A 23735-nucleotide genomic window follows, 5' to 3' on the forward strand; every position below is an offset into this window, starting at 1 on the left:
AATGCCTGTTCCAAAGGTGGACTTAGTGCAGTTCCACCAGTGGCCAAATAACTTTGATGAACTGGACCAAAATTGAGAGAACTGTGCAGGAACAAGAGGAAGTAGGGGAATCTTGTGAGCCTGGAGTAACACTAACAATCAATTAACTTGGTTCAGAGTTTCCTGCACCAGACCTACAAGGCAGGACATCCATATAGTTCCTTGCTACTAGACAGAGAGGCACAATCATTCATTACAAGACAAGAATGACATCATGCCTTATTTACCTCAAGTAAAGGTATCCTATGATTCCTCTCATGGCAATAAGCACTGCTGAAGAAAATTTTGAAAAAAAGAACAAACATAAGTAATTTAGGTATCACTGACTGGTTATCATTTATTCTCAAATAGCAAAGTTATCTTAAAATACATATCTCAGATATTTCTACACTGATCTATATAAAATGTCAAATAAAAAATAGCCCAAATTTACACAGGCTGAAAACGGTACATTTGTGTAGACCTGTACTGTACATTGGTGTAGCTTATAATAGTACATACCCAGCATTTGAAGCAACTTTCTATCTACAAGTTAACTTGAAAATTCACAACACAGTAACAATTTGAGGCACACAACACTCAGACAGTTTGTAAACTTGGATGAAAAACCACCATCAAGCCAATATTGCAGATGATTCATAGTTAGTAATCAAATAATTTAAAAGGTTCACCAAGTGTGCCACAAAGACGTCAACACACAGAGATCTCAATTATTAGGTAAGTCTTTGGGAACATGCCTGTCAAAAACATGCAAAATTTCACTTCCAGAAAGTTGTCGACAATCCAATCAAAACACGATAACAATGCATTTGAATAAGGAATATTGACCTGATCACCAATCAACAATGTCAAACCATGCTACAATCTACTTCATTACTCCCTTACCATACCTAACTTTCCAAGGACCATAATTAAGACAACTTTTCAGACAGATTAGATACCCTTCATATGGCTGCACTCCCGTGTACTATGCACGTACCTGAACAGAAGCCTTCAAAATCCCCAAGACAGTGTCACTGCCATTTCGTAGTCACCAATTTGTTAGTTTTGGTACATTGTAGATAAAAATTCCATTTATTTTTGCTGACTAGATAACTAGTTTCCATCAGCCTGATAATACATTGATTGAACGCCTTGAGAGCCAATGGTCATATCACAGACACTATGCCCAATCCCACAGTGGGCAACAAACTAGGCTAAAAATGTGCTGTTAGGGTCAGGGACTGCAACCATACTGGCATGGGTTACATTTCTCTTAATAAAGACATCACAAGGTAAGCTGAAGTTGAAAAGGATAATCATTTAGACACAAAGTGACAACACAGGTGCATGTGGTTATTCTCCTAAAGTTGGTCTTCTCCGAGTCATCTGACACAGTCGTTATTGAATGTAGACAAAATACAATAACAACAAAAATCTTCAACACTAAAACAATTGAACTCACAGCAACTGACACAGATTTACATTATGAAAACCAGAATGAAGTAATATCAGGCCGGGGGAGGATTAATTTCAGTTTGAATATGAAGTGAATTTTAACAGTTTTGATTTCCTTTCAAGTACACTATCTACCATATATCATCTTTTTACCAATTCTGACACAAGATATTTGCATTATGTGTCAAAATACTGTCAATATAATACCAGTACCAAAGCTTTATATAAAAATTTAAAGGACACTATCCAAGCAATTACTGAATGTGAAAACTGCCAAAGAAATGGCATCTATCTTTATAATGTGCGGGATAATTATTAAGATATTACACTGACACCATTCCTTACCACAAGTTGACATTTGGATATACATGATTATACAAATCTCCCTTCACAGAAAATACACCGGATAACCAGGGATCTATCAACAGAATCTCAGAAGGGCATGGCACCGTTCTCCTTTCCATGATAACCTTGGGCAACCCACAGCCACCCATATTGCGGCACAATATAGTAGATCACACCATGCTCTTCGGAAACTGTAGATCACAAGACAATATTGCAGTATTGAATGTCGGTGTCATTAAAAGCATAATTTGAGTAGCCTCACTTGGATGACAGCTTGCCTAAGCTAATGTGCCATAAAGAACTAAAACAAATGCGGACCAACAACTAAAACTGGATCAGTTCACATATTAAACATGAACACCATTATGTCTTCCTTGAAACTGGTGTATTCATTTCAATTTCGATGTATTTCAACACATCTGCAGATAGCCAGTTAGCGTGGTGGCGTCTGATCGATTTTGTCTCAGATCAATCACCCCTTTTCCCACAAAAGCAGCCAGAGTCATAAATTCTTCTCAAGCTCAAAGACCTTGAATTAATGTACAGCAGCTTGGGAAAGTTGTTCAGGTTTCTCAAGATTTTATTAGCCTTGTGAGCATTTGTGCATATATACACTCAACATACAAATACAGGGTCAAGCCAACAAAAACCCACCTGCGGAAAACTTTGGCCGATGAAGTAAACACATTCTCTTATAAAAATATATGCTGCATAATATGACTAAGTTGCATCTATGTACATCTTTCTATACAATATAATTTAACACGTAAAACAAGACTGACATTTTTACAATAAATATGGGCCTACAGCCATCAAAAACCATGAACCATTTTATTGTGTGACCAAGAGCATACGAGTAAATGACAACAGTTCTCACTAAAGTATGGCCAAGTACACATAGTTGGTATCCCTATGACTGTTGTCTAGTCTGGTCTATTCAGATCATGTGCATGAAACCTGGTCAAACTGTGGTACGTACAAGACCACTAATATAGACTTTTACTCACTCCATTGCCTTGTGTATTTTTAAAACAAGACATTTCTTTACACTCTATGCACATTAACAAATTGCATGATGAGTGAAAAACAAATCAATGAGTACATGAATCAATTAATACACAACAAACAAGAGAAAATGTTTTCATGATAGTGAAGAAAAGATACATTATTGGTGCACTGTGTAGTCCACATCCATCTCTTATTTATAGACTGTCAAACATCTGTGGTTTGATGGCATCATATTACACAAAAATACTTTTCCGTGATAGCTCATAATGTTGACCAAGCAAAAGTGAAATTCACAATTCATTCAAAAATGTACAATTCATATTTAAAAGTACTATTAAATCCATTATTTTAGAAGCTTCGTAAAAAGGTTTAAAATGTCAAATTAGTCTCTCTGTGAATCAAATTTATACAAAAAATCAATTTGATCATGCTGTCACTGTCAGCATGAGAGTGACGAAAATCCATTCTAAAAAGGTACAAATAAACAATAAAATTGAAACCAAAATGTTGTATTATTTTCAACAAAACTGCTCTATCATTCCATTTCACCAGCAGTGATTGATATACCAATTTATTGAAATAGTTGAATAAAATTATATCGTACACAAACTAAAACATTCCTACACAAGTAAATCAAAGGATAAGACGCACATTTCAATAAATAGTTTTGATAGGTGCACATGATTGTCCTCCCCTATTGCCATTTTCAAAGTAGAAATATTCAAAATTTACATCACGTTATTAAACCACATTTGAGTAATAATGGTCATCACTGATGAGGCCAATAGACTCGCCCTTTAATACAAACTGTTAACAGCTGAAGTCAACCACATTGCCAATAATTCTCCAATGTTAGTTTCACCAACAACATGTAACTTTTTAGGCACTTATTTTGATTGTTCCATGCAGTGATATGCAAAAAAGTCTTATTTCTGATTCCTAATAACAGCCAGAGGAATCGATGACACTCTGGGAAAAATTGTGAAATAAGCAGTTCCCAAGGACAAACACTCATTCACTATAACTTCTCCAACCTGACATTTCTATGTCAACAGTGCAACCACAACTGTGTCACCGCAAGAACATAACCAAAATAAAAACAACCTCAAGCCAAAAAAACAATAATTCTACACAACAGTCTGTATTGAAGGGTAACATGGGAACAACCAATTTTGACATACATCACCAATTAATTAGCACAGACAATCAAATGAATACCTAGCCTCATAATACTTTACACCAAGACCCTCATTTGGGCATGGCACCCTAAAATGTATCACAGTCGCATAAGGGATATTAAACACGGAGAATACAGTGTATCCCCCTGGTGCCTGCTACCTAGCTGGAGAAGAAATGAGTGCTGAAGTTGTGACCCTACCCTACTATATGCCTATGTCATTACCTTATCAATACCTTGATAAATAAGGAATAGACACACAACCACCCTATAATATAATGTACATGTAAAATATACAGTGATGTGCATGACGATAATATACATTACTCTCTCAATTTCTTTAAATTTGATAATTGGGCACAAGTATGGTGTAGTGGCACATTATTAGAAGTGATCTAACACATTCATTTGATGCGCCAGTCAGTAGCTGCCTGCCTACATGATCTAATAACTAACTAATGACAGATGTGATCATATATCTCCCATCATTTACATTATCATTAAAATTCTACTAATTAAAAGTCCAATCCCTCCTCACTGTATCGTAAAGGTAATCATGTCACCTCCACAGTTTGGCAAAACTTGTCTAACTTCAAATCGGAGTCCTTGAATGGTCATTATGCAAGTTTTTGTAGCGTTGGAATTCTGGCTGGGGTTTCTGCCTCATTTGGATCATCGCATCATTGATGCTCTAGTAGTACGTGTATGATGAGTGGATCGGCTGCAATGAGACGAAAAGGAATCATTAGATTTTCCGAATCACATTCACCACTGATTGAATCATTTTAACTGATGAAGCTAAAACTAAGCACAGGATTAAACAACTGTGAGGTCAGTAGTCTCCAACAGCTTTTTAGCTTTTGCTTGTACATTTCTTATCTCAATCTAACATGTTGTCCAGGGACAGAGAATGCAAAAAGTGCGGTGTGGATTCAAATCACGACTAAAAGCTGGTGAAAGTTACATTAAAAGTAGTAATGCACAAACCTGAAACAAATTTGAATGGACTTCACATGCTAGAGACATGGATCTGAACCTGATTTAGTTTGCTGTCATAATTCTAAATGAACACCTCCTTCCATTGGTAAATGATGACTTTCTCAACTATGACTTGATATTCATGCTAACAAACATGTTTTTTTACCAGTCATGTTGTTAAAAATGTCATGCATGCAATAAATAAGATTCACAATGGAAGGCATTCTGAAAACACAATTCAAGTGGTAACACCATGCCAAATAATGAATGCATATTTTTTAAGACATTTCCCTCAAAATCGGTACCAACAGCAAGAGCAGGAAATGAAGGAAACAATATTCTACACTGCGGAAACAGGGAGGGAGTCTTATACGTAGGCTACAAAATTTTGCTAGTCGATGTTCGTTCTCTTGGGCAAACGACCACAAGACAATAATCATAGACCAGAGAAGACACATTCATCTAAGGCAACTCCCTTGAGAAACTAAGCAGCCTTCATCAGTTTCACAAACAACACTTCCCCACTTTTTAGCCTTAATCTCGTCCTGATGTTTCCACCACATTTCATTTGAACACAAAGTCAAAGCACAAAGATCTGCACCGTCTCAAAGATTCTCAAACAGTGCTCACTTACCGAGCGAGTGATTCTTGTTGAACACTTTATCAATGAAGAGAAACAAAAAACTTACAACTTAACAACAAACAACAGACAAAGGCCCAGCAAATGTTCACATTATCAAGCCTTTGGTTTAAGAGTACTCTCTGACTGAGTGTCTGAATAACCTCATCACTGACGATGGAGTACCCATCCAATACAATGAAGAGTCGTAAAGAGATTTGTATTCAATTTCATGCCATATCCATGAACCCTGAACATGCTAACAACATGTGAAACCCAGCCATCCACTCAGTCACCCAGTTGCAATCACTTTCATCCACACCAAACTGAGTCTTTTACAGTATGTAAGAAACAACCGAAGACAGCGCTATCACCAGTGCACATCCCAGAAACATCCTGGATGCAACCATTCTCAAGACAAGTGCATCAATTTCCTGTCCCGCAAGGAACGATTTTGGAAGATGAGGGACCCAACCAAAAGAAAAAACCTACTGCATAGACTAATGGAAAATCAAATGGTTAAATATCTTGAATCCTTCACTGTAAGTGTAAGAAAATTGAAAACATGTTTTATAGAAATTGTTTTTTTCAAGATGGTGAAGGAAATAAGCACAGCCAGTCAATGCAAACAAGTCCATTCATGCCACAACACCCAAGAAATATAGCATCCTGTACATATTTGAAACGTTCTAATGCCAGTTACTCATGATGGACTGGTATCAATTGTCAACTTTTGTTTCAAAGTCGCAAAATATTCTCACTTTTGCTCCTTTCAAGTCATAAATCCAGCGTGGTCAATGTTGACAAGTCTGTCCAAGCTTTTGCCAGCCGACAGGAAGTGTTTGCATTGAAAGTTTTAAGCAGAACAGAGAAGACCGGCAATGTTGTGATGAGTGCCACAGGTGGCATCAAAAGTACAACAAGCCCCTACTTTGTTCTGTTCAGCACTGAACGACTTATCTCGACTCCTTGCTCTCTTCTGTGGACATTCTAAAAAGACGTGCAACTTCCTGGCAACAAATACAATGCAAGAATAAGTTAAACTTAAAATTTGGGATATGAAATTGGATGGTCAAAAACCTTTCAGTTTCACTAGCTGTCCATCCACCCAATACATGTCGATTTCTGAAAGCAATGGAGTTGACATGATGAGAAAATGGGTTGTGGTTGCAATGGAATTCAATGGGAAAAACACTATGCAGAGATGATCTGTGAGGACGCCGCCATTTGACTATTCATAAGCTTGGAGGGAACCAGCTGTAATTACATGTAGGGGGGAACTTTCTGAAATCCTAGATTTTCTCCTTTAGGCCCATTTTACTCATAATCTCGGTGTTGATGACACACACAACTTGTGAGTGTGGAACAATTAAACCGAACAAACTGGGATGAAGAACAATGCACACATGCATCGGAAAAACATCTGGGTGCAAAATCACACTCGGTCTGATTGCAAAATGGCATTCAAGTCACTTTTGGAACACCATGCTCTAAGAAGTGTCCAATCTTACGCATATATCCTGGATTGATAAGAGTATCAGACTAACTTCCATCATGGAAAGAGAAATGTATCTACGTCAAACATCACACATGGTGCAGTCACACGGCATCAGGCTCTATGCAAGTCTGCTTGGAGATGTTCTGGATAATATGTGTTTAAACACCTTCCCTTTCCTTCAAACAATCAAAGCACTACACTTCATAAGGGATACTACTTAAGGTACTAAATTAGCAAGATAAAGTTGTGAATTAAACCACATGATTATCCAGTGCACTCGACAAGTTGGTCAATATTTTCCTCAACTGAGGTATCCAAGCCCAAGGTCTGCACTGAGTGAAGGTGAGACAACCTACAATTCAATAGCAGATGTTACAAATGTATATTTAAAGATGGAATTGAACATTATTTTTAGTGAAAATACCCCCCCCGTGGATTTGAAAACTAGTCTATGGTTCAGAAAATCTCCAGCAGGTGGTGCTATCAACTTGTCAATCTGGTCCAAACAGAGAGCAGTCTACACTAGCCTATATACACCACTGCTCAGCTAGAGAGATTAGACAGGCAGATCAGTCTGGGGACTGGGTCGATTCTATTGTCAAACCCCACTCACAGATTACATCACCAAGTCAGCTGAAATCCTCTGCCAAGGGAGCAATATTGTCATGCCACATTGTCAGGTATGCAATTTATGACACTTCACTCAACAACTTTTAATACAAGTACTTCATCGCCCAATTAGAATAATCGGAGATGGACCAGGGTTCAACTTTTCTCAAAGAAGGTGGCTTACAAGTTCCATATACGATGGTCACAGTAGGACGAGTAGTAGGGCCCCCTGGTTGGAATTGTCACTTTTTACACGTCCCATTTATATACCGTCAGGAAAATTTGTCAATCCTGCCATTGACAACGGAGGCTTTACCACCTTCACAAACTTTTCAACTTTCAACTTTCTACTCTCAATATGACAACAGTGAATACTTCGCAGAGGATCAGTGGGAATTGGTCCATGATGAAATTTGTGAGCAAGTTGTTTTGGCTAGAGTCAGAGTAGGTAGTAGGGTGGTGACTGAAGTTCGAGAGTAGGTTACACACAACTGTGGCAGAAAGCTAATACGACAGGATTAACAGAGAGAGACATTCAACAAAAATCTTGACTTACTGGCTCGTAATATGTACGATTACGAGTCTTGAGTGGAAGTGTCTTCGATTTCATGGATGAGTATGAATTATCAGCATGACTGGTGGTATAAAGGTCGGTAGATCTAGTATAGTATGGGTCCCGCATAAACTCTCGTGACTTAAAATCTACATATTCGGAAGGCCTTACCGAGTCACTGGCAAAATTACGATTGCTAAAGAGAAAGACAACGGAAAGTGCGTGGGTTAGCGAGTATAAGAATGGCAAAATTAGAAACTTTAAACAATCAGTAAATTGGAAGAGAACTATGGAGAAAATAATGGGTAGGCAATGATAACTTAGTAACAGTTGGATTAAATTGAAGTTGAGTGCAAGAACATGGAAAATGGAGGTTATGGACACTGGATCAGGATCAAATTAAAATGAATTGAAGGTGATGACAGGTGGAAAGGATATGGATCAAACTAAGTTAAGGCTGCAGAATGTGAGGTGTTTTGTAAACTTTGTTAACACATTTTTCTGAAATAAACCTTAAATGTTGGATGACATTGACATCCTGCAGTGCAAAGGTGGTGCAATCTCAGGGCCTTGCACTTCTAGATGGACATTGACCACAGAGTAAGAAGGCTGCACATAAGCAGGCACGGCAAACTAAAGCAACAACATATCTATATGATTAAAAATACTATTAAAATCAAGTTTCCAGCTTTAACATCACAAACAGAACTTGAACATATATCTTTTGATACACTGCTTCGGATCACAGATTACACATTTGACTTTAAAGCAACAATCTATCTTAGAGCAATTCAAAAACAACATATTTGAAAAGAGTTTGAATTCAAACACAAAACACATCTTCTGACATTTACTTTGGTTATCAATATCATGATGAAGTCAATGAAATGTTATTTCATGCGATGAAATAATGAATGGATCCATGTGGCACAGATGTACAAGCCGTTCAGTCCAGGAAACATTCCTAATAACTACTTCAAAGACCTTTTCTTTACGAGATTCAGCAGGCAGTCCAACTTTATCAAAATACCCATTCCCCACGAAAATAGAGTGCTTAAACTGTTGATTAAAGCCCGCTAACACACAGATGAAACAGGGAAGATTCTGAGAAAGAATGACATCACACGCAAAAAGTGACAGACTTCTACTACATATTCTGAACTCCAGATTGTATACATGTAGAACAACAGACAACTCTCTGAGAACTCGTCGACTCCTGTCAAATATTTGGATGGTCTCGACTTGAAACACAGACACTAACACTGCAGAATCTTTCAACATTCGGAATAGAGGGACACTAGAGATGTCTCAAAGACAAGACGTAGATGTGGAGTTGACACAACACAATGAAACAGTAAAACACTTGTTTGGCTCAAACTCTAATCGAGTACACACAGCACTCACTGCCATACCTAGAGAAGGAACACAAAGACACAGAATCTTTGAAATGTCACAGATATGAGTCAAGATGAAATGGGATGATCTAGTAAGTCACTCATGACCAAGATGTAACATGCAGTTATCTTGAATCGAAGTAGACAGATGTTTACTTTGAGTAAGATTCGCCAATCTCCATGTATTCAGGCTGGTCATCCTCCTCTGTCTCGGATGAACTTAGATACTCCCTGATGAAACAAAGAGCAAGAATTGAGTCATTTATCACAAGACGAACTGCCACAAGATATAAAAGAACATTATTTCAAATTCTATATACAGTGGAACCCCGGTCGGCGACCACCTCAGTAACGCGACCACCCCGCGAACACGACCAAAATTCTCCGGTCCCGAATGGTTTTCTCTCTAATTCTCATTAACTGGCCCTCGCTAACACGACCACCCCGGTACCCAGACCGCGACCACCAGCTTGGTCGGTCCCAAACTGCAAATTAACCCCGCTAACGCAACCATGAGGCCTAATTGCCGTAATCAACCATGACCGCATCGTATCAATTGGCACCTTCTCGCAAATCCGTGTTGATAGTTAGCACCTCGAACACAATGACCATGGGAATCCATATGAAAATAAATGATGTGTAAGTGAGTTTGATCAAATGTAAGCGCAAATAAAATGAAGAATAAACTTTCTTTTCGACTCACGGTTTGTTTTTCATCATTTAGTATTAAATGATGTCAAGAGGCATGCACACGTAGTTTTTAGGACAAATAAATTATGTTGATTAGTAAGAGTACCGATACTCAAAGTAAAGAATGCTTACTACGTCGTAATATTGATAAAATACGTTTTTAAAAAGATGATTTAATCAGTACCAGTTCAAATTGGCTGAAGTTAAAGCAGGAAGACATCAGGAATAATTCTCAACATCTTCTCACATCACCTCTCTCAATGTTAGCGGGAATATTAGCTTGACATCAAGAAGGGCAGCTGCCGATGGTGTGAATGACATGCTTGCTCTAATTAGCATGCTCAAGTTTTAATGTAATGTTTGGTCTAATTAGCTCTCGTCAGTTTATTAACTCATTTACATAAGTTGTAAATTAAACGCAAAACACTCAAGAAAATGATTTTTTATTCGTGATATACACACAAATTATCGAATCACCCGGTGGCGTAGTCATTAATGCATGTCAATGTACACACAGCATATCTGCTAGGACGATGTTTTGGCGGGAAAACCTACTTATGATTCTTAAATTCACTAACGCGACCACCCCGGTAACACGACCACTTCGGCTTAGTCCCTTGGGAGGTCGTGTTACCGGGGTTCCACTGTAATCTCAACCAAGACCATACATATTCCACATTGCTACCATACTGAGACGCTCTGACCAAGTATAGTAATCAAAATGAAAAGGCAATCCTTACAAGCTTTCCCCTTCCCAACCAAAAAACTCATATCCTGATGAAGTTGTCAATGATAACTTCACCAATGAAACATCCTCTACTTAAAACTACCAGGAGACTTCCAAGAAAGAAAACATTTAGTTTCTGACACAAGTGAAGTTAAGACACTGTTTTTTTTCTTTATTTTGAATAATGCTATCTAAAAACCAAGTTCACCGCACACGCTTATACACTTCATTTTGTGTGTCGAGTGGAACACTAAACATGCTCAACTATGTCCCACAATTAAATGTTATTATTGCTAACCCACTCATCTCTAGGCGATGCTGTGCAAGTTGGAAAAAACCCTTAGAAATCAGTCAAAATGATCGGGCCCTCATGGTCATCAACATGTAAATGTAGGATTTGAACAACCGTCCAAAACTTATTGTGAAGTTAGCCGCAAATGGTTAGAAATGGGAAAACCAACGCCTATCGAAAGCAAGCCATTACTCAATTCAAACATCTAATGAAAAAGTGAGTGCATAAAATCATTGGTAGTGGTATGAAGGTGTGTTATAGAAATCTGGTCTCAAGCTAAGGAAAATGAACAATATTTATGATCATCCACGTCCGACACCGCATAAAATCTAGAATCCAATTGCTACCGTGTTGTCCCAATTGGGGTGATTGATTCATATGGAATCGATATCATCTATCTCATCTACAGAAATAAACCATACTATAAAGTTGGCAAATATTAAGTGTGAACACTAACACGGCATCACTGTCAACTTTCGCAGCACTCCTGGTTAGAGTTAGTCCATTGAAACTCCAAGACTGAAGAGAGAAAATCCACAATTTTTTATCTGTATTATCTCGTTCTGTCGCTCTGTTTTTGGTCACACTCCGATCACCTGACTCTGGTGAAAGTTATGACTGGCATTTTATATCAAACACGAAAGTGCCCAGTGTTTTCGAGGATTCTCAAAACATTTCCATTGGGACGAAGTGGTATTAAATGCGCAGGTGGTAATGGAGGATTTTCTCATATCTGACTTGGAGCGAGACCAAAATGCGAGCGGTAAAACTGATCACACAGGTTTTTTTATCTCAGTGCCTACGTACGGTAACAGCTTTATTGGTGTACTGGGAGGAAATAAGAAGATTCCTGCTGAAGGTCTAGGATCAAATGGGTGAAAACGTGATAGATTTGCATGTATTTGCATTGGCATAGGAACACTTGAGTTAGAAAATGAAATCTGGGACATCGCGTGCTGGGATCAGTCATCGGGGAATGTAGGACTGTTAATACTTGCAAGATTCAGGAAGAAAGGTGCATACAGTGACAGGGAGAAAAGACAGTTGCCAGCAAGACAATACGGGCAGTCGAATATAAAGTTGGAAGTCGTAGTTATTTTTGAAATATTTTTTTCACGAGTGACGACTTCCAACAATGGAAATTTGGGTTAGGACTAGGAGGGGGCTTAGGTGTACTCACTGCCCTATTTGGGCTCACACCTGGTGACGATTTCACCTTTAAGTGTTAATACCGTCACATTTGTTTACATCATGGCATCGATAATTTACTGCTATTTGCAACCAAACAAATAACTTTCAATATCCCAAGTCACTAAATATAAGTTGGAGCAACGGAATTGAAAGCAGATTCGGGAGCCACATTGCAGGAGCTTCACATCACAAGAAAGGCACATGACCACAAATGACATGGTACTATATAGTATAGACAAATCAGGGATGAGCAATTTACAAACAATTCGGTTTGAAGAGTATTGTTAATGTTATCTCTAAGTCAGAATCTTACAATCTTTTGCCTGACAAGTGACATACTTTATAGTAGTTAAACTTTGAACTTTATTGGAAAATGGCACAGTATTTGATACTTCTGAATTATTATAAACCGTATGCTCAAGGCTGATTTGTCTGTTATCTATTCGCAGGCGACCTTTACCATATGATGGAAATGGCAACAGATTACATATAATACCAAAAATTGCAGCCCTGGGCTAACATTGAATACATCAGCAAGATCTACCAAGCCCATCAGGAGCTCCATCTATAAGCTATTCAAAGAACACTTGACACCTCTAACAGTACTCGTAACAGTACACCTAAGCACAAAAACAAGACACAAGTAGAGTCATGCATTGTCCTAGACTAGACACACGCATTTGATTCTTACCCCTTCATGGACACTGATGAAGGTCCGGCTGACGAATGGCGACCCGTCCGTTTAGAACCGTTTGTTGTGTTCGCTGACGGACTTTTCGTGGTTTTGGCGGTCATTGTTGAGCCCTGCGCACTTTTGGTTCCACCCAGTCTAGTATGTGGTGCTGTGATGCGCTTATGACTCTTCTCTTCTATGCGCCTGGAGGGACAATAACGGGCATGGTAACCATGGTGACCAGAGACTGACTTGGAGCAGACGCCCCGTTTTATATTCAGCCACCAACCAAGAAACAATTCAAATCCACACAAGTCTGTTGCTTTCCTAACTCAAACCTTTATTCTATTAATAGCCATTCATATTGGTGACTACCAGGCTGTCATAAACAATGCAACGATTGCCCACTTATATATCATTTGTGATCAAAATATTATTAGTATTAAGCAGTTAGTGACCAGAACCAGGGTCATTTTTGCAACATGACCAAATATCAAATTATAGTGGTATAAGTTGATGATAGCTAAAGAAACACCATAGAAATTGTCAATGCATTATCAGACAAGAATATTTGGTAAATTGAAATGTTTACTTTAGAATAGAATACACAAATCTAGTTCTAAAAGTTTACTGTAAGTGCACTGCTAAACCACAAGAGTGATGTAGGTGTCAGATGAATGTTAGTTAAGATTTATTTTTAGATTTTAGAAATTATAACCACCATCAAGAATGTGATTGCCCCATACTTACAGCGTGCCTGTGGTTGATGCCCTGGTATGCTTTCGCTGTGCCTTGAGCTGGTTCAGCTTATCACCCTGAGTCATTATACCTGCTGAACTCCGTGTAACTGGTGCTTCATACTGAAAAGAATCACAGAATTGTTCAATATAGAGACAAATTACAACACTGGTGACGAACTGATATACACTATCCATTCTTTTGGATGTCACTTATCAAAGAATAAACAATAAACCATGATATTCGAAGAAGCCTATTTGATTGGTACGGAGAGACACTTTGAAGGACTGAGTTCTTTTCATTAAATGTATCACTGGACCCTACGACATCAGTAGTAGTTGCCTAAATTTCTTTAGAGTTTGATATGAGATGACTAGGACTAGGGCTACCACAGCCACAAAGCAGAGAGTCTGAATCAGACAAAAGAAAAACACTGCACACACAAATCCAACAAAGGGGCAGAAATGGTTATCTCATTGATTGCAGTTCCATTCTTTTGAAAGAAACTGGATTGAAACAATTTTATGAGACTTTGTGCATAAAACTACAAGACATCTGACTGAAGTGGGGGACAGCACAGAATCAATCATGGGTGGCTCTCAAACATGCAATATGCATATATCGACAATCAAAGAACAGGGATCCACTGACAAGGTATGAAATAGAACTGAAAACATAGAATAGACTATAAGGTACAATCAGGTAATGGTATTTTACCATTTTAGACACGGTATCAAGCTTGCAAACATTTGGGAGTAAACAACTGTATAACAAAAAGAAATTTACAACAAAAACCGATAATCTGGAGCTAGCACAGAATACGGTGATCCACCACATCAATGAATACAACAATCAATACAACAGCTTCAGGGTTCCCACATTGATTCTACAAATATGAAAGGACTATAGGCATTATCATTCTCTACGACTATTAGATGAGTCTAGGGAGAGTGGGGTTTTAACGATCGTGGGAACCCTGTTGACACCAAGACATATAAATAAGAGATGGTCACCACACCTCTTCCTTCAGGTGGTTGTTCTTCACATTGCGGGGGTGATAGAGATACAGAACTGTAGCTCTGGGTGGTTGCAAACACTAAAATGGACAGAGACTTTAACTTAGAAGATTATGAAATCTTGAAACAGCTAAACAACACCCAGTCCCATAAATGGAGTGGAGAAGTTGCTGCCAAGGCATTCATCAACTTAACAACTGTAGTAGCCACGGATGAAACTGGGCCATGAACGCTTCGAATCAAAGACACTAGTTGCAGGTGAAATAACCAGATGTATTTTAAAGCAATTTAAGGAGCACATTAGTCTTTCTCTTAGACAACTACAATAGTAGAAGATTGGAAATTCTATTGGATTTGTGGTCCATGAAGTTGTATTAGTAGCAATTATCATTTTAATCATAAATAGTAGGTTAAACCTTGATAAACAGTTAAAATGTATCAATGGAAGCTATTAAGGGGACCAAAGGGATTAAACCAAGTCGGTACTAAAATCGTCTTTACACTAGTCCTCACCTCATCAAAACTTCCTGATTTATATAGGAATGAATCGTCTATAGAGATTTTATTGTCCTCTATTCTCATGTCATCCACCCCGGTGAGGATGCGCGATACACTCTGTTTCTCTCGTCGCTTGTCCTGCTCCTTCAGTTTGGCACGTTGCAGATCACCCTGCATCCAACACCATGACTGTTTCCTGATAAAAAATTATAAATAATTTTCAAATTGCCATTGAGACAACCAGTGGAGTATGATGTTTATTGAATCAAGAAGGACCAATTCAAGCATGATGGATTAGTTACATGGTCTTCTCTAAGATTCGTTGTGAAATTAATGTGAACTTGCATTCAGTGAAAACCAACCCTGATTGAACGGATGCTACTTACTCTTCTAAGAAATGTTGCTGTGGCCCAATTATAGAGCCTGGCCGACATATCCTAAGCCAACCTACACATTCTGCTGCTGTGAATTTGAAGTGTTTCATAAGGTAGCACGCAATCAGCGTACCTGTCCTGCCAAGACCAGCTGAAAAAGATGACAAGGTTTTGTGTAAGCTTTGCGTGCCATAAGTTTTTGACAGATAAAGGAACTCTGGGGTACCAAGAAGCTGCCCACACATCGTTCACCTGAGCTGCCTTGAGATACCAAACTCAGAAAAGACCCAACAAAGGACATAATAGGAAGAGCAAGGTTAAGGCCAATTTCAAGCTCATTGACCGATAACATATAAACATGAAATATAGCTGAGGTGAGATAGCTGCTAACTGGTCCATTTGACAGCTGAGAACACATACCTTTACAATGGACAGCAATAGCACCATCAGTTTTTTCACTCAAGTCTATGAACTGCCGGACTATCTGTTCGCTAGGAACACTCCCATCGATAAAAAAGAGATCCTGGTGGTCGAAACCTGCATCAAGGAACCGTCTGGCATCGTAGTTTTTCTTGTTTAGCCGGACGATTGTCGTCACATTATGCTTGCGAAAGTAAGCGAAGTATGCCTCAGGGGCATGCTGCGGGTAGCCTGGAAAGGAAAGGGAAAACGTTAGTTAGAAACACGAGTAAAAGAATTGGTCAAAAAAGGATGCTAAACCAAATGATTTGACCTTATGATATCTTTCCAAACTTCTGCACCGAATTAATAATCCTCACCATTCCATAATATATTGGTTTTGTTTCGACTTCCACGGCATGAATCCAGTGACTTTTAAGCAGACTCTAGATACTAGTTTTTTATTGTCATGAAGCAGTACCATGATACATCACAGATCAAACATTTTCAAACTGAAATCGTCCCTTTCTTATGACATACCATTAGCACTGGCATTCTTTGGGTCTCTGTCAGTTAACAATCAACACTAAATTGCTTACCATTTTCTATTCTGCTTTTATTGTGTGGGCCGCTAAATGCTAGGAATTTACCAGGCACTATCCAGTTCAAATCCCCATTTTCCACCCGCTGAAAGGGAAAGAGAAAATTATGATACAACGTTTGTATGTTTCAAGGTTCAGGCAAGAGCCAGCCGGGTGAACCAGGTTCAATCTAGAGCATAACCACAAAGCATACAGTGTAATGTCAGGTAACATACAAATGTATCTTCACACTCACAGCGCTAGAACTAGCAGTTACCTGGGAGTCAGGATTCATGTTTCTGACTCAAATACTGAAGCCAAACCACCTCTAAAATACTAGGTACGTTGTTCTTAATAGATGTATTTCAATATTTCGCAGCATTCTAGGACTTTTGAGATATTCCCTGGGTTAACCAAGTTATCTGAAGTGGTAATCTTCACAGCTTCAGGTAGTATAAGGTCAACCTGTCTACTTGTTCAGATCAGTTTTACTTTACCACAGTGCTCACCTCATAGTGTTCATACTCGTGAACATCAAACGTATCGAAACTGAAGAAACCATGGACTAATGCCTGAAAGTACATGTAGAGAAGATTATGATATGGTTATTCCTATTATAAATGTACAAAAAACTCATGTTGCTGGCCTACATAACGCATATGTAAGCTCTCGTCTTACTCTTTATATGCTCGGTTTTATTTGTAGATAAGAAAAGGCATTAATATCCATCACACCAATGCATTCTGGCAATCTTTCAACTTGAAGCAATGCCAGCAATGCATCTATAGCTATACCTACCACCACTTCACACATGCAGATAAGTCATCTTCCCCTTCAGCTAGCACTCTCATGATTTGATTTGGCAACCAATCACATTCAACAGATTTGCTCTTTATTATTTGCCTTGCTTAAAATATCCAACTTACATTACAAATTGCGAACTTATAATACCACTTATTCATAGCATGTTATATTCTTACCTAGGCCTATGCCAAGATATGTACAATCTTAGATAAAGGATTAAAAACCCGTGAGCTAGGCTTCTAAGACCACAGAAACCATGTAAGCCACTAATAACTGTCAACAGTGCAATAGCGATCATGAACTTTCATGGAAATTTTAAAGATCATATTGACTTTTTCCATGATATAAATTTATTCTAAACCTGGGCCTTTGCAGGTATACTGGAATGAGGTCAACTGTTCAAGTTGAAATATATTTACACCGTGTTTGTCTGAGCAATATGTGTGTTTGCGTCCCCAGACCAAACAGACATGTGATGATAGAGTAAATTCTTGCACAAACATGACTCCAGCATTAGGCTTCAAGATTTTGATGAATGCAAGACCAATGATGATCCCAGATTTCCTGATAGAAAAGTATGACGAAAATCAAAATAAGAGTAGACATCCTTGTTGTATTCCAATAAGATTTGTGGTTACAGGCAATCCAGCCAAGCAAGCCTTGTTTGAAACCAGTGACATTCTTCATCACTACACTACTTGGAAACTCAGTACACTCACCTTGTTCAAGCCATGAAGAACGTCAAGTAACATCAAATTGTATGTACTGGTACCAAATGATGCATCCCTGAAATGAGAAACAATGATAGCTCTTTCAGAACAGAAAAGGGTTACAGTAATTTGAACCCGTTCAACCATAGCCAGGGACTTTCAAGACTGCACTGCAATCAATAAGCTCATGAATTCTGTGGCAAGCAATAATCTATAGCCTTGGGATGTGTCAGACTCTTGACAGACATGGGAGGGATTCTGTTTCTAAAACTTCATGAACTTGAATGCAGCCCACTGACAAACATGACCCACACATTGAAGCATCCCACTGACAGACTTGACTTACAAATTTCTGAAACCAAAGGCAAACCCAACCAAACCTTACTAAGTTCTATACTGAGAGGGGGTATCTTTTTGTCATTTGGATGCATTCCATTGGCAAACAAGCCCTCTCACACAGTGAGGATTCACAAGCCAATGCACTGTGACTCTGTGAGTGAGTACTGACACACACTTCAAATCAGATATGTTGAATGTCGACCTCTAAATGCACTAACAAAAAACATCAATAAAATAGGTAAAGTACCCTTTACAAGCCACACTCGCATCAAATGTTACTTCACGCTGATAATAGAAGTGAGCAGCAATACACATAGGATGTCGGTACAACAAACTAGCACTCATTTCCAATAGCGGTTTCCATAGCTAGCTATTGATTCCCAGCAGCACCAGCACCCAGTATAAAAACAATCAATAGATTTATAAAACCATAAAAAGTGATGTGATGTTTTTCCAGCCACGATGATTGAGTAGTTTGGGCAGACATAGGTTTTCCAAGCCAGAGCTTAACACTGAATTCAATAATCCTTATAGCGTGACTCATATTGTCAGCATTTTTAAATGTAGCTAAGCCCTTATCAAAATCATTTTAGTGATTATTGGTAACTTACATTTTTAGTTACAAGCATGAAATTTTCCCAATATTCCTGACATGAACTACAGCAGTCATTTACCCAACCCCACAGGAACACTACATTTTCCAGTGAAGTTTTAATAAAAGGTTATTGACTATATCTATATCACAAGGACATGTGCCGAGGGAATCCTTGCCTCACACTGAGCCGAATTAAAATGTACATTTCATGTACTGACAATAGTAATGTTGCACAAATACTTACTGCAGAATTAGGTTGACATTTAATTACGATCCACCTGTTACGCAGTTAACAATCGGGATATATCAATATACCATTCTTTTCTATTCTATTTATTTTGTAAGTCATTTCTTTGATCAAACTGCCAAAGTAAAAGTGAAATACTGATCTCATCAGGCAATAACTTTATGTAAAAATCAAATTCAAACAATCTCTTAAGGCCAGGTTGTGCTTGTCTGCAGTGCACACTGGTGACTGGACATGCTAAAATAATCAATAACTCTTCAAATTTCTAATTTTACAAAACATTTCGGAGTTGTCTATTCATATTGGATCAGACAGAGATGGCTGGCCGACTCCCAATCAATGGACAGGTCCAAAAGGTTCCCTCAAATCAAAATTTTTGTTTGACTTCATAATGACAAAAACTCAGTGTCACGGGATAGAACAAGATGGGTTGACATAATAAGACCTTTTCCAAACATGTTTTCAGGGCTAACATAAATTTAGGCCAATGCATTGATTGCGGCCAGTGCCTACAGGATAAGTGTCCTTACTGATCTATTCAAACCACCAGATATGTGTATTTATGAACTCACATAGCAGGTACAAGACACAAGTAGGCTACCATACACTGTGGCCGAATGAAATGAAAAGGTAAATGCAACCGACGTCAATACAAACCATAACATTAACACTCTTTTGAACTCTCCCTATAAAGACATGTGACAATAGCATGAGAGTCACCTCATAGAGTCATACAGGCTGCACACAAATGCATTGTCTTAACCACCATTGAACTAAGTCATCAGGATTTCGACCTGACAGTGACAAGATGTGACACAAGTCTGGGAGAAATGATTGGAGGGGGGCCAAAAACTGAGTTCTGCAAAAAAAAATTGACCTACCGAAATGGTAAAAATGGCGGATTTGATCCAGCCACAAGTGGCCTGTAAGCTTCTTCGGGGGTCTTCTTTAGATATATTATCTGAAAAGAGTTGAAAATATAAGAGATTTTACTTGGTGGTATCATGAAGGGCTCCGAGTACAGGTAGGCCTAACATGACTTTGCATGGAATAACAATATTCCGCCTCCAGTAATTATTGTGATTACCGCTTCAGCTCAGCACAGCTGAAAGATAAAAGAACGGTAACCTTGGTCAGCATCTTCTTGATCCATTTATTTGTACCATACTAAGGTATTAGCATGCTAAGGTACTTAGCCCTCTAACAAATCACCTCGAACATGTAATTTGTGCTAATAGAAAATTTCGTAAGGATACTTACAGCATAGCATGCTATAAGGCAAGCTGCATTGGCACGTTTTCTTGCATCGAAACTTGTGTAGTGAACTATTTTCTTCTTTGCCAGTGAAAAAGACTGAAATTGAAGATGAAAAAATTTAGATCTGTATACATGTACATGTGGGACACTCACTCACTCACTGCAAATATCCTTGCTGCAAATAAGCCTGTAGGACAAGCTAATTTGCAGCATGAATATTCTTTTGAAGTAGTCAGGCATACTCAGACACTATTAGAAAATCCTGATGCAGTTGTTTGAAAGTAGCCTAGGTCATACTGCCAACGTCAAAAGGTTTCTTGCAGAATGTCAATCATATCCTGATCACAGGGACCTTTTTCCCAGGGTAAGGGACACTCACTGTGAAATTTATAGTGGGAGAATACCAACACAAGACTGACTGAAACTTGAAAAAACATGGAGCGCAATTTAGAACTGCCTACCAACCTTGAGTTTTCTGTTCAATTTACAGCAATATCGATAGAGCTGTGCCAGATTCAATGGCCCAAAATCTGCATAGAAGCTGGAAATTAGAATTGTAAAAAAAAACAATCAATCAATAAATCCACCCAGAAGTGAAATGTTTTTACGACCTCTGCATAACACAAGAACTGATCTCAAGACATCCTTCCATCCTGTTTACAGACACTAAAAGTTAAGTCTTGAACAGTAAACATGTTCTTTAGCACACTTCAATTTGAATAAGCTGCCAACAGCAAACAATCTAATTCTAAACGTCTTTACCGATTACAGCAGGACAGAATATTGAAGTCTGAAAAAAGATAATTTGGCAATTTGATTGATTTTGCACTTACTTTTCATACACCAACTCTTCATCGATACAGAAATAATGGGTATGTGCAGTAGACCTTGGTTTTGTCCTCAAAGTTGCGAAGTACAGTCGATCTACCAAGAAAAGAGACGAGTACATTTTAGATATGTTTCTGACATCACACAGGCCACAGACACTACAGTTCGGGTCGTGTATAATAATACACTGCTGGTCTTACGCTGAAATTATTCTGAAAATGAAAACGACAAAGCCAGTAGAGTAGGTGTGTCAGAGTCAAACAGCACAAGTCCAAACCAAGTCGGAGTCCAAGATTGAATCACTGACACCGTCACCGACGGTTGGCAAGATAAGATCGATTCGAAGAAAGAGCACGAAATTTGAAGAAAAAAACCTACGGGAAACATAATAGCTCTTGACAACTTACCCTTGATGTACTCGGACGCACTGCCAATAATATCATTGTCATCAGCCATACTGTGAGTGACAGAAGACCCCCGAATTAGAAAATCCGCCAGCTTTGAAACCAGTTTTCACAGTGTACACAGAATGTACACACGAAGTACAGGGTGAGTACAAATCGGGAAAACGAACTTCTAACGGGAAGGGGCAAACACCCTCCACAGGCGATTGCTCACTTTGATTTCAATTAATCCAAAGTATATATCTTCTGTATATATCAAACTATTGAATAAGTTCATGTATTGGTAGAATTAGAAATGATAAAAGGTTGTAAAAATCGAGTTAATTATGTCCCAACATATTTTGACATAAACGAACGGCCATGTTCGAAAACCTTGATAAGGTCACATGACGACCGTAAGCCAATCACAGTCTTTGTCTCATGCTGTTGTCATGACGAAACTTTGGCGTACAAGTGGGGGAGATTGTTGTGATCCCAAACAAAATACCGGGTCAAAATATTTGTGGAACCTGCATGCCCAGACGGCTAGATGCTGTAAAAACCACCTTGCTTGACTCAAATTGACATAAATAACCTTCATGGAAGATTCTGATCAGCATCGACACCGTTTTCGCACTAATTTATCGCAGAAATAATTTTTGGCGGGAGATATCAAAATGGACCACATGGCTGGCATTTGCTCTAAGCTGGCTACTCATCTAGTTCAATTACTGATTAACTAGCTAGTCGCCCTTACGCAAAGAGTAAATTTTCACGATGAGGTCCCGGTGGATGAGAGTTCCCCAGAAATATAGGCCTAAAGACTCCGCGAGAAGAGACAATACTGTGATCCAACCCCTGTTACTCAACAGATCAACAATGGCTTTTCACCAGTATGAATCATCAGTACCTGGGATGAATACACGCGTCTTCCGCATGCTCCTACTAGTCGTACTCTGGGTATCAAACTCGCCCTTGGACAGGTCAGCTGCCATACGAAATAGGCCTATGTAGCCTAAAACTCCCCGGAGCTCTGTCCGTTCTTGGTCACATCCAACAGCAACTTTTTTTGTACTCTCCCAACGTAGTACACCATGTTTCTACAGGGTGGACCTTGTCTCCACCCTTAGGAAAAATGTGTCTCATTTTCACATGGTGAATACCTGATCACTTTCAGAAAGGGATGTATGAAATCAGAACCTACACCAGATCTGATGAGACAGCAGATACTGCAACAACCATATCATAACATTTTGCGACAACCAGACCTGATAGACAGGAGATGCTGGCACAACCAGACCTGATGAGATTGCAGATACTGTCACAACCATACCTAGAGTGTAGGAATGAGAAGTATCCTATATTTAGACACACACAAAACGCCACCTCAGGCTAAAGCCCCTAACTGCACGTATTAGTAAAATTTCACCCCCAGCTCCTACCCATAGTCCCCATTTAACACCTTCAGCGCCGAACCACGTCGATCTGCGTGGTCCAAATCCCCCCTCTTTGAGCTGGTTATCGGAGTCTCATGGACTTCATTGAAGAACTACGTCATCTTCAGGGCAAGGTAGGAACTGAAAAGACCACTGAATAACAAGGAGTCTAATGGACTTCATTAAAGAACTACGCCATCGCCATCTCCAGGGCAAGGTAGGAACTGAAAAGACCACTGAATAAATAGGAGTCTCGTGGACTTCATTGAAGAACTACCCCATCGCCATCTTCAGGGCAAG

The 23735-nt window shown here is 38.8% G+C and overlaps 1 protein-coding gene across 9 annotated transcripts; it reads right to left on the reverse strand.

Annotated features, from left to right (window-relative positions):
- Positions 1 to 350: 350 nt before the first annotated feature.
- On the reverse strand, positions 351 to 22386 carry LOC135487293 (dual specificity protein phosphatase CDC14AB-like). 9 transcript variants are annotated; one of them, XM_064770877.1, is made up of 18 exons: positions 22024 to 22386; positions 21622 to 21712; positions 21254 to 21329; positions 20792 to 20884; positions 20413 to 20492; positions 18360 to 18426; positions 17346 to 17408; positions 16855 to 16942; positions 16277 to 16507; positions 15869 to 16007; positions 15498 to 15678; positions 14987 to 15064; positions 13981 to 14090; positions 13249 to 13434; positions 12174 to 12194; positions 9814 to 9888; positions 8267 to 8459; positions 351 to 4727 (listed from the first exon to the last, which is right to left on the reverse strand). In XM_064770877.1, exons 1-18 carry the CDS (start codon positions 22070 to 22072, stop codon positions 4698 to 4700), a joined length of 1851 nt encoding a protein of 616 aa, XP_064626947.1. In that variant the 5' UTR covers positions 22073 to 22386; the 3' UTR covers positions 351 to 4697. The 9 variants fall into 9 exon arrangements, with proteins under 9 accessions (XP_064626947.1, XP_064626950.1, XP_064626948.1 ...); XM_064770880.1 differs by lacking the exon at positions 14987 to 15064; XM_064770878.1 differs by lacking the exon at positions 12174 to 12194.
- Positions 22387 to 23735: the final 1349 nt, after the last annotated feature.

The sequence above is a fragment of the Lineus longissimus genome, chromosome 4, assembly GCF_910592395.1.
Source record: "Lineus longissimus chromosome 4, tnLinLong1.2, whole genome shotgun sequence".
Classification (NCBI taxonomy): Eukaryota; Metazoa; Nemertea; class Pilidiophora; order Heteronemertea; family Lineidae; genus Lineus; species Lineus longissimus.

Coding starts and splice junctions, on each gene's coding strand:
- LOC135487293 (XM_064770877.1), bottom strand. CDS start 22,072: ATGGCTGATGACAATGATATTATTGGCAGTGCGTCCGAGTACATCAAG. Junction 20,493..20,791: donor GCCTTATAGCATGCTATGCT/GTAAGTATCCTT, acceptor AACTCTTTTCAG/ATAATATATCTAAAGAAGAC. Junction 18,427..20,412: donor CCGCCATTTTTACCATTTCG/GTAGGTCAATTT, acceptor TTCTCATTTCAG/GGATGCATCATTTGGTACCA.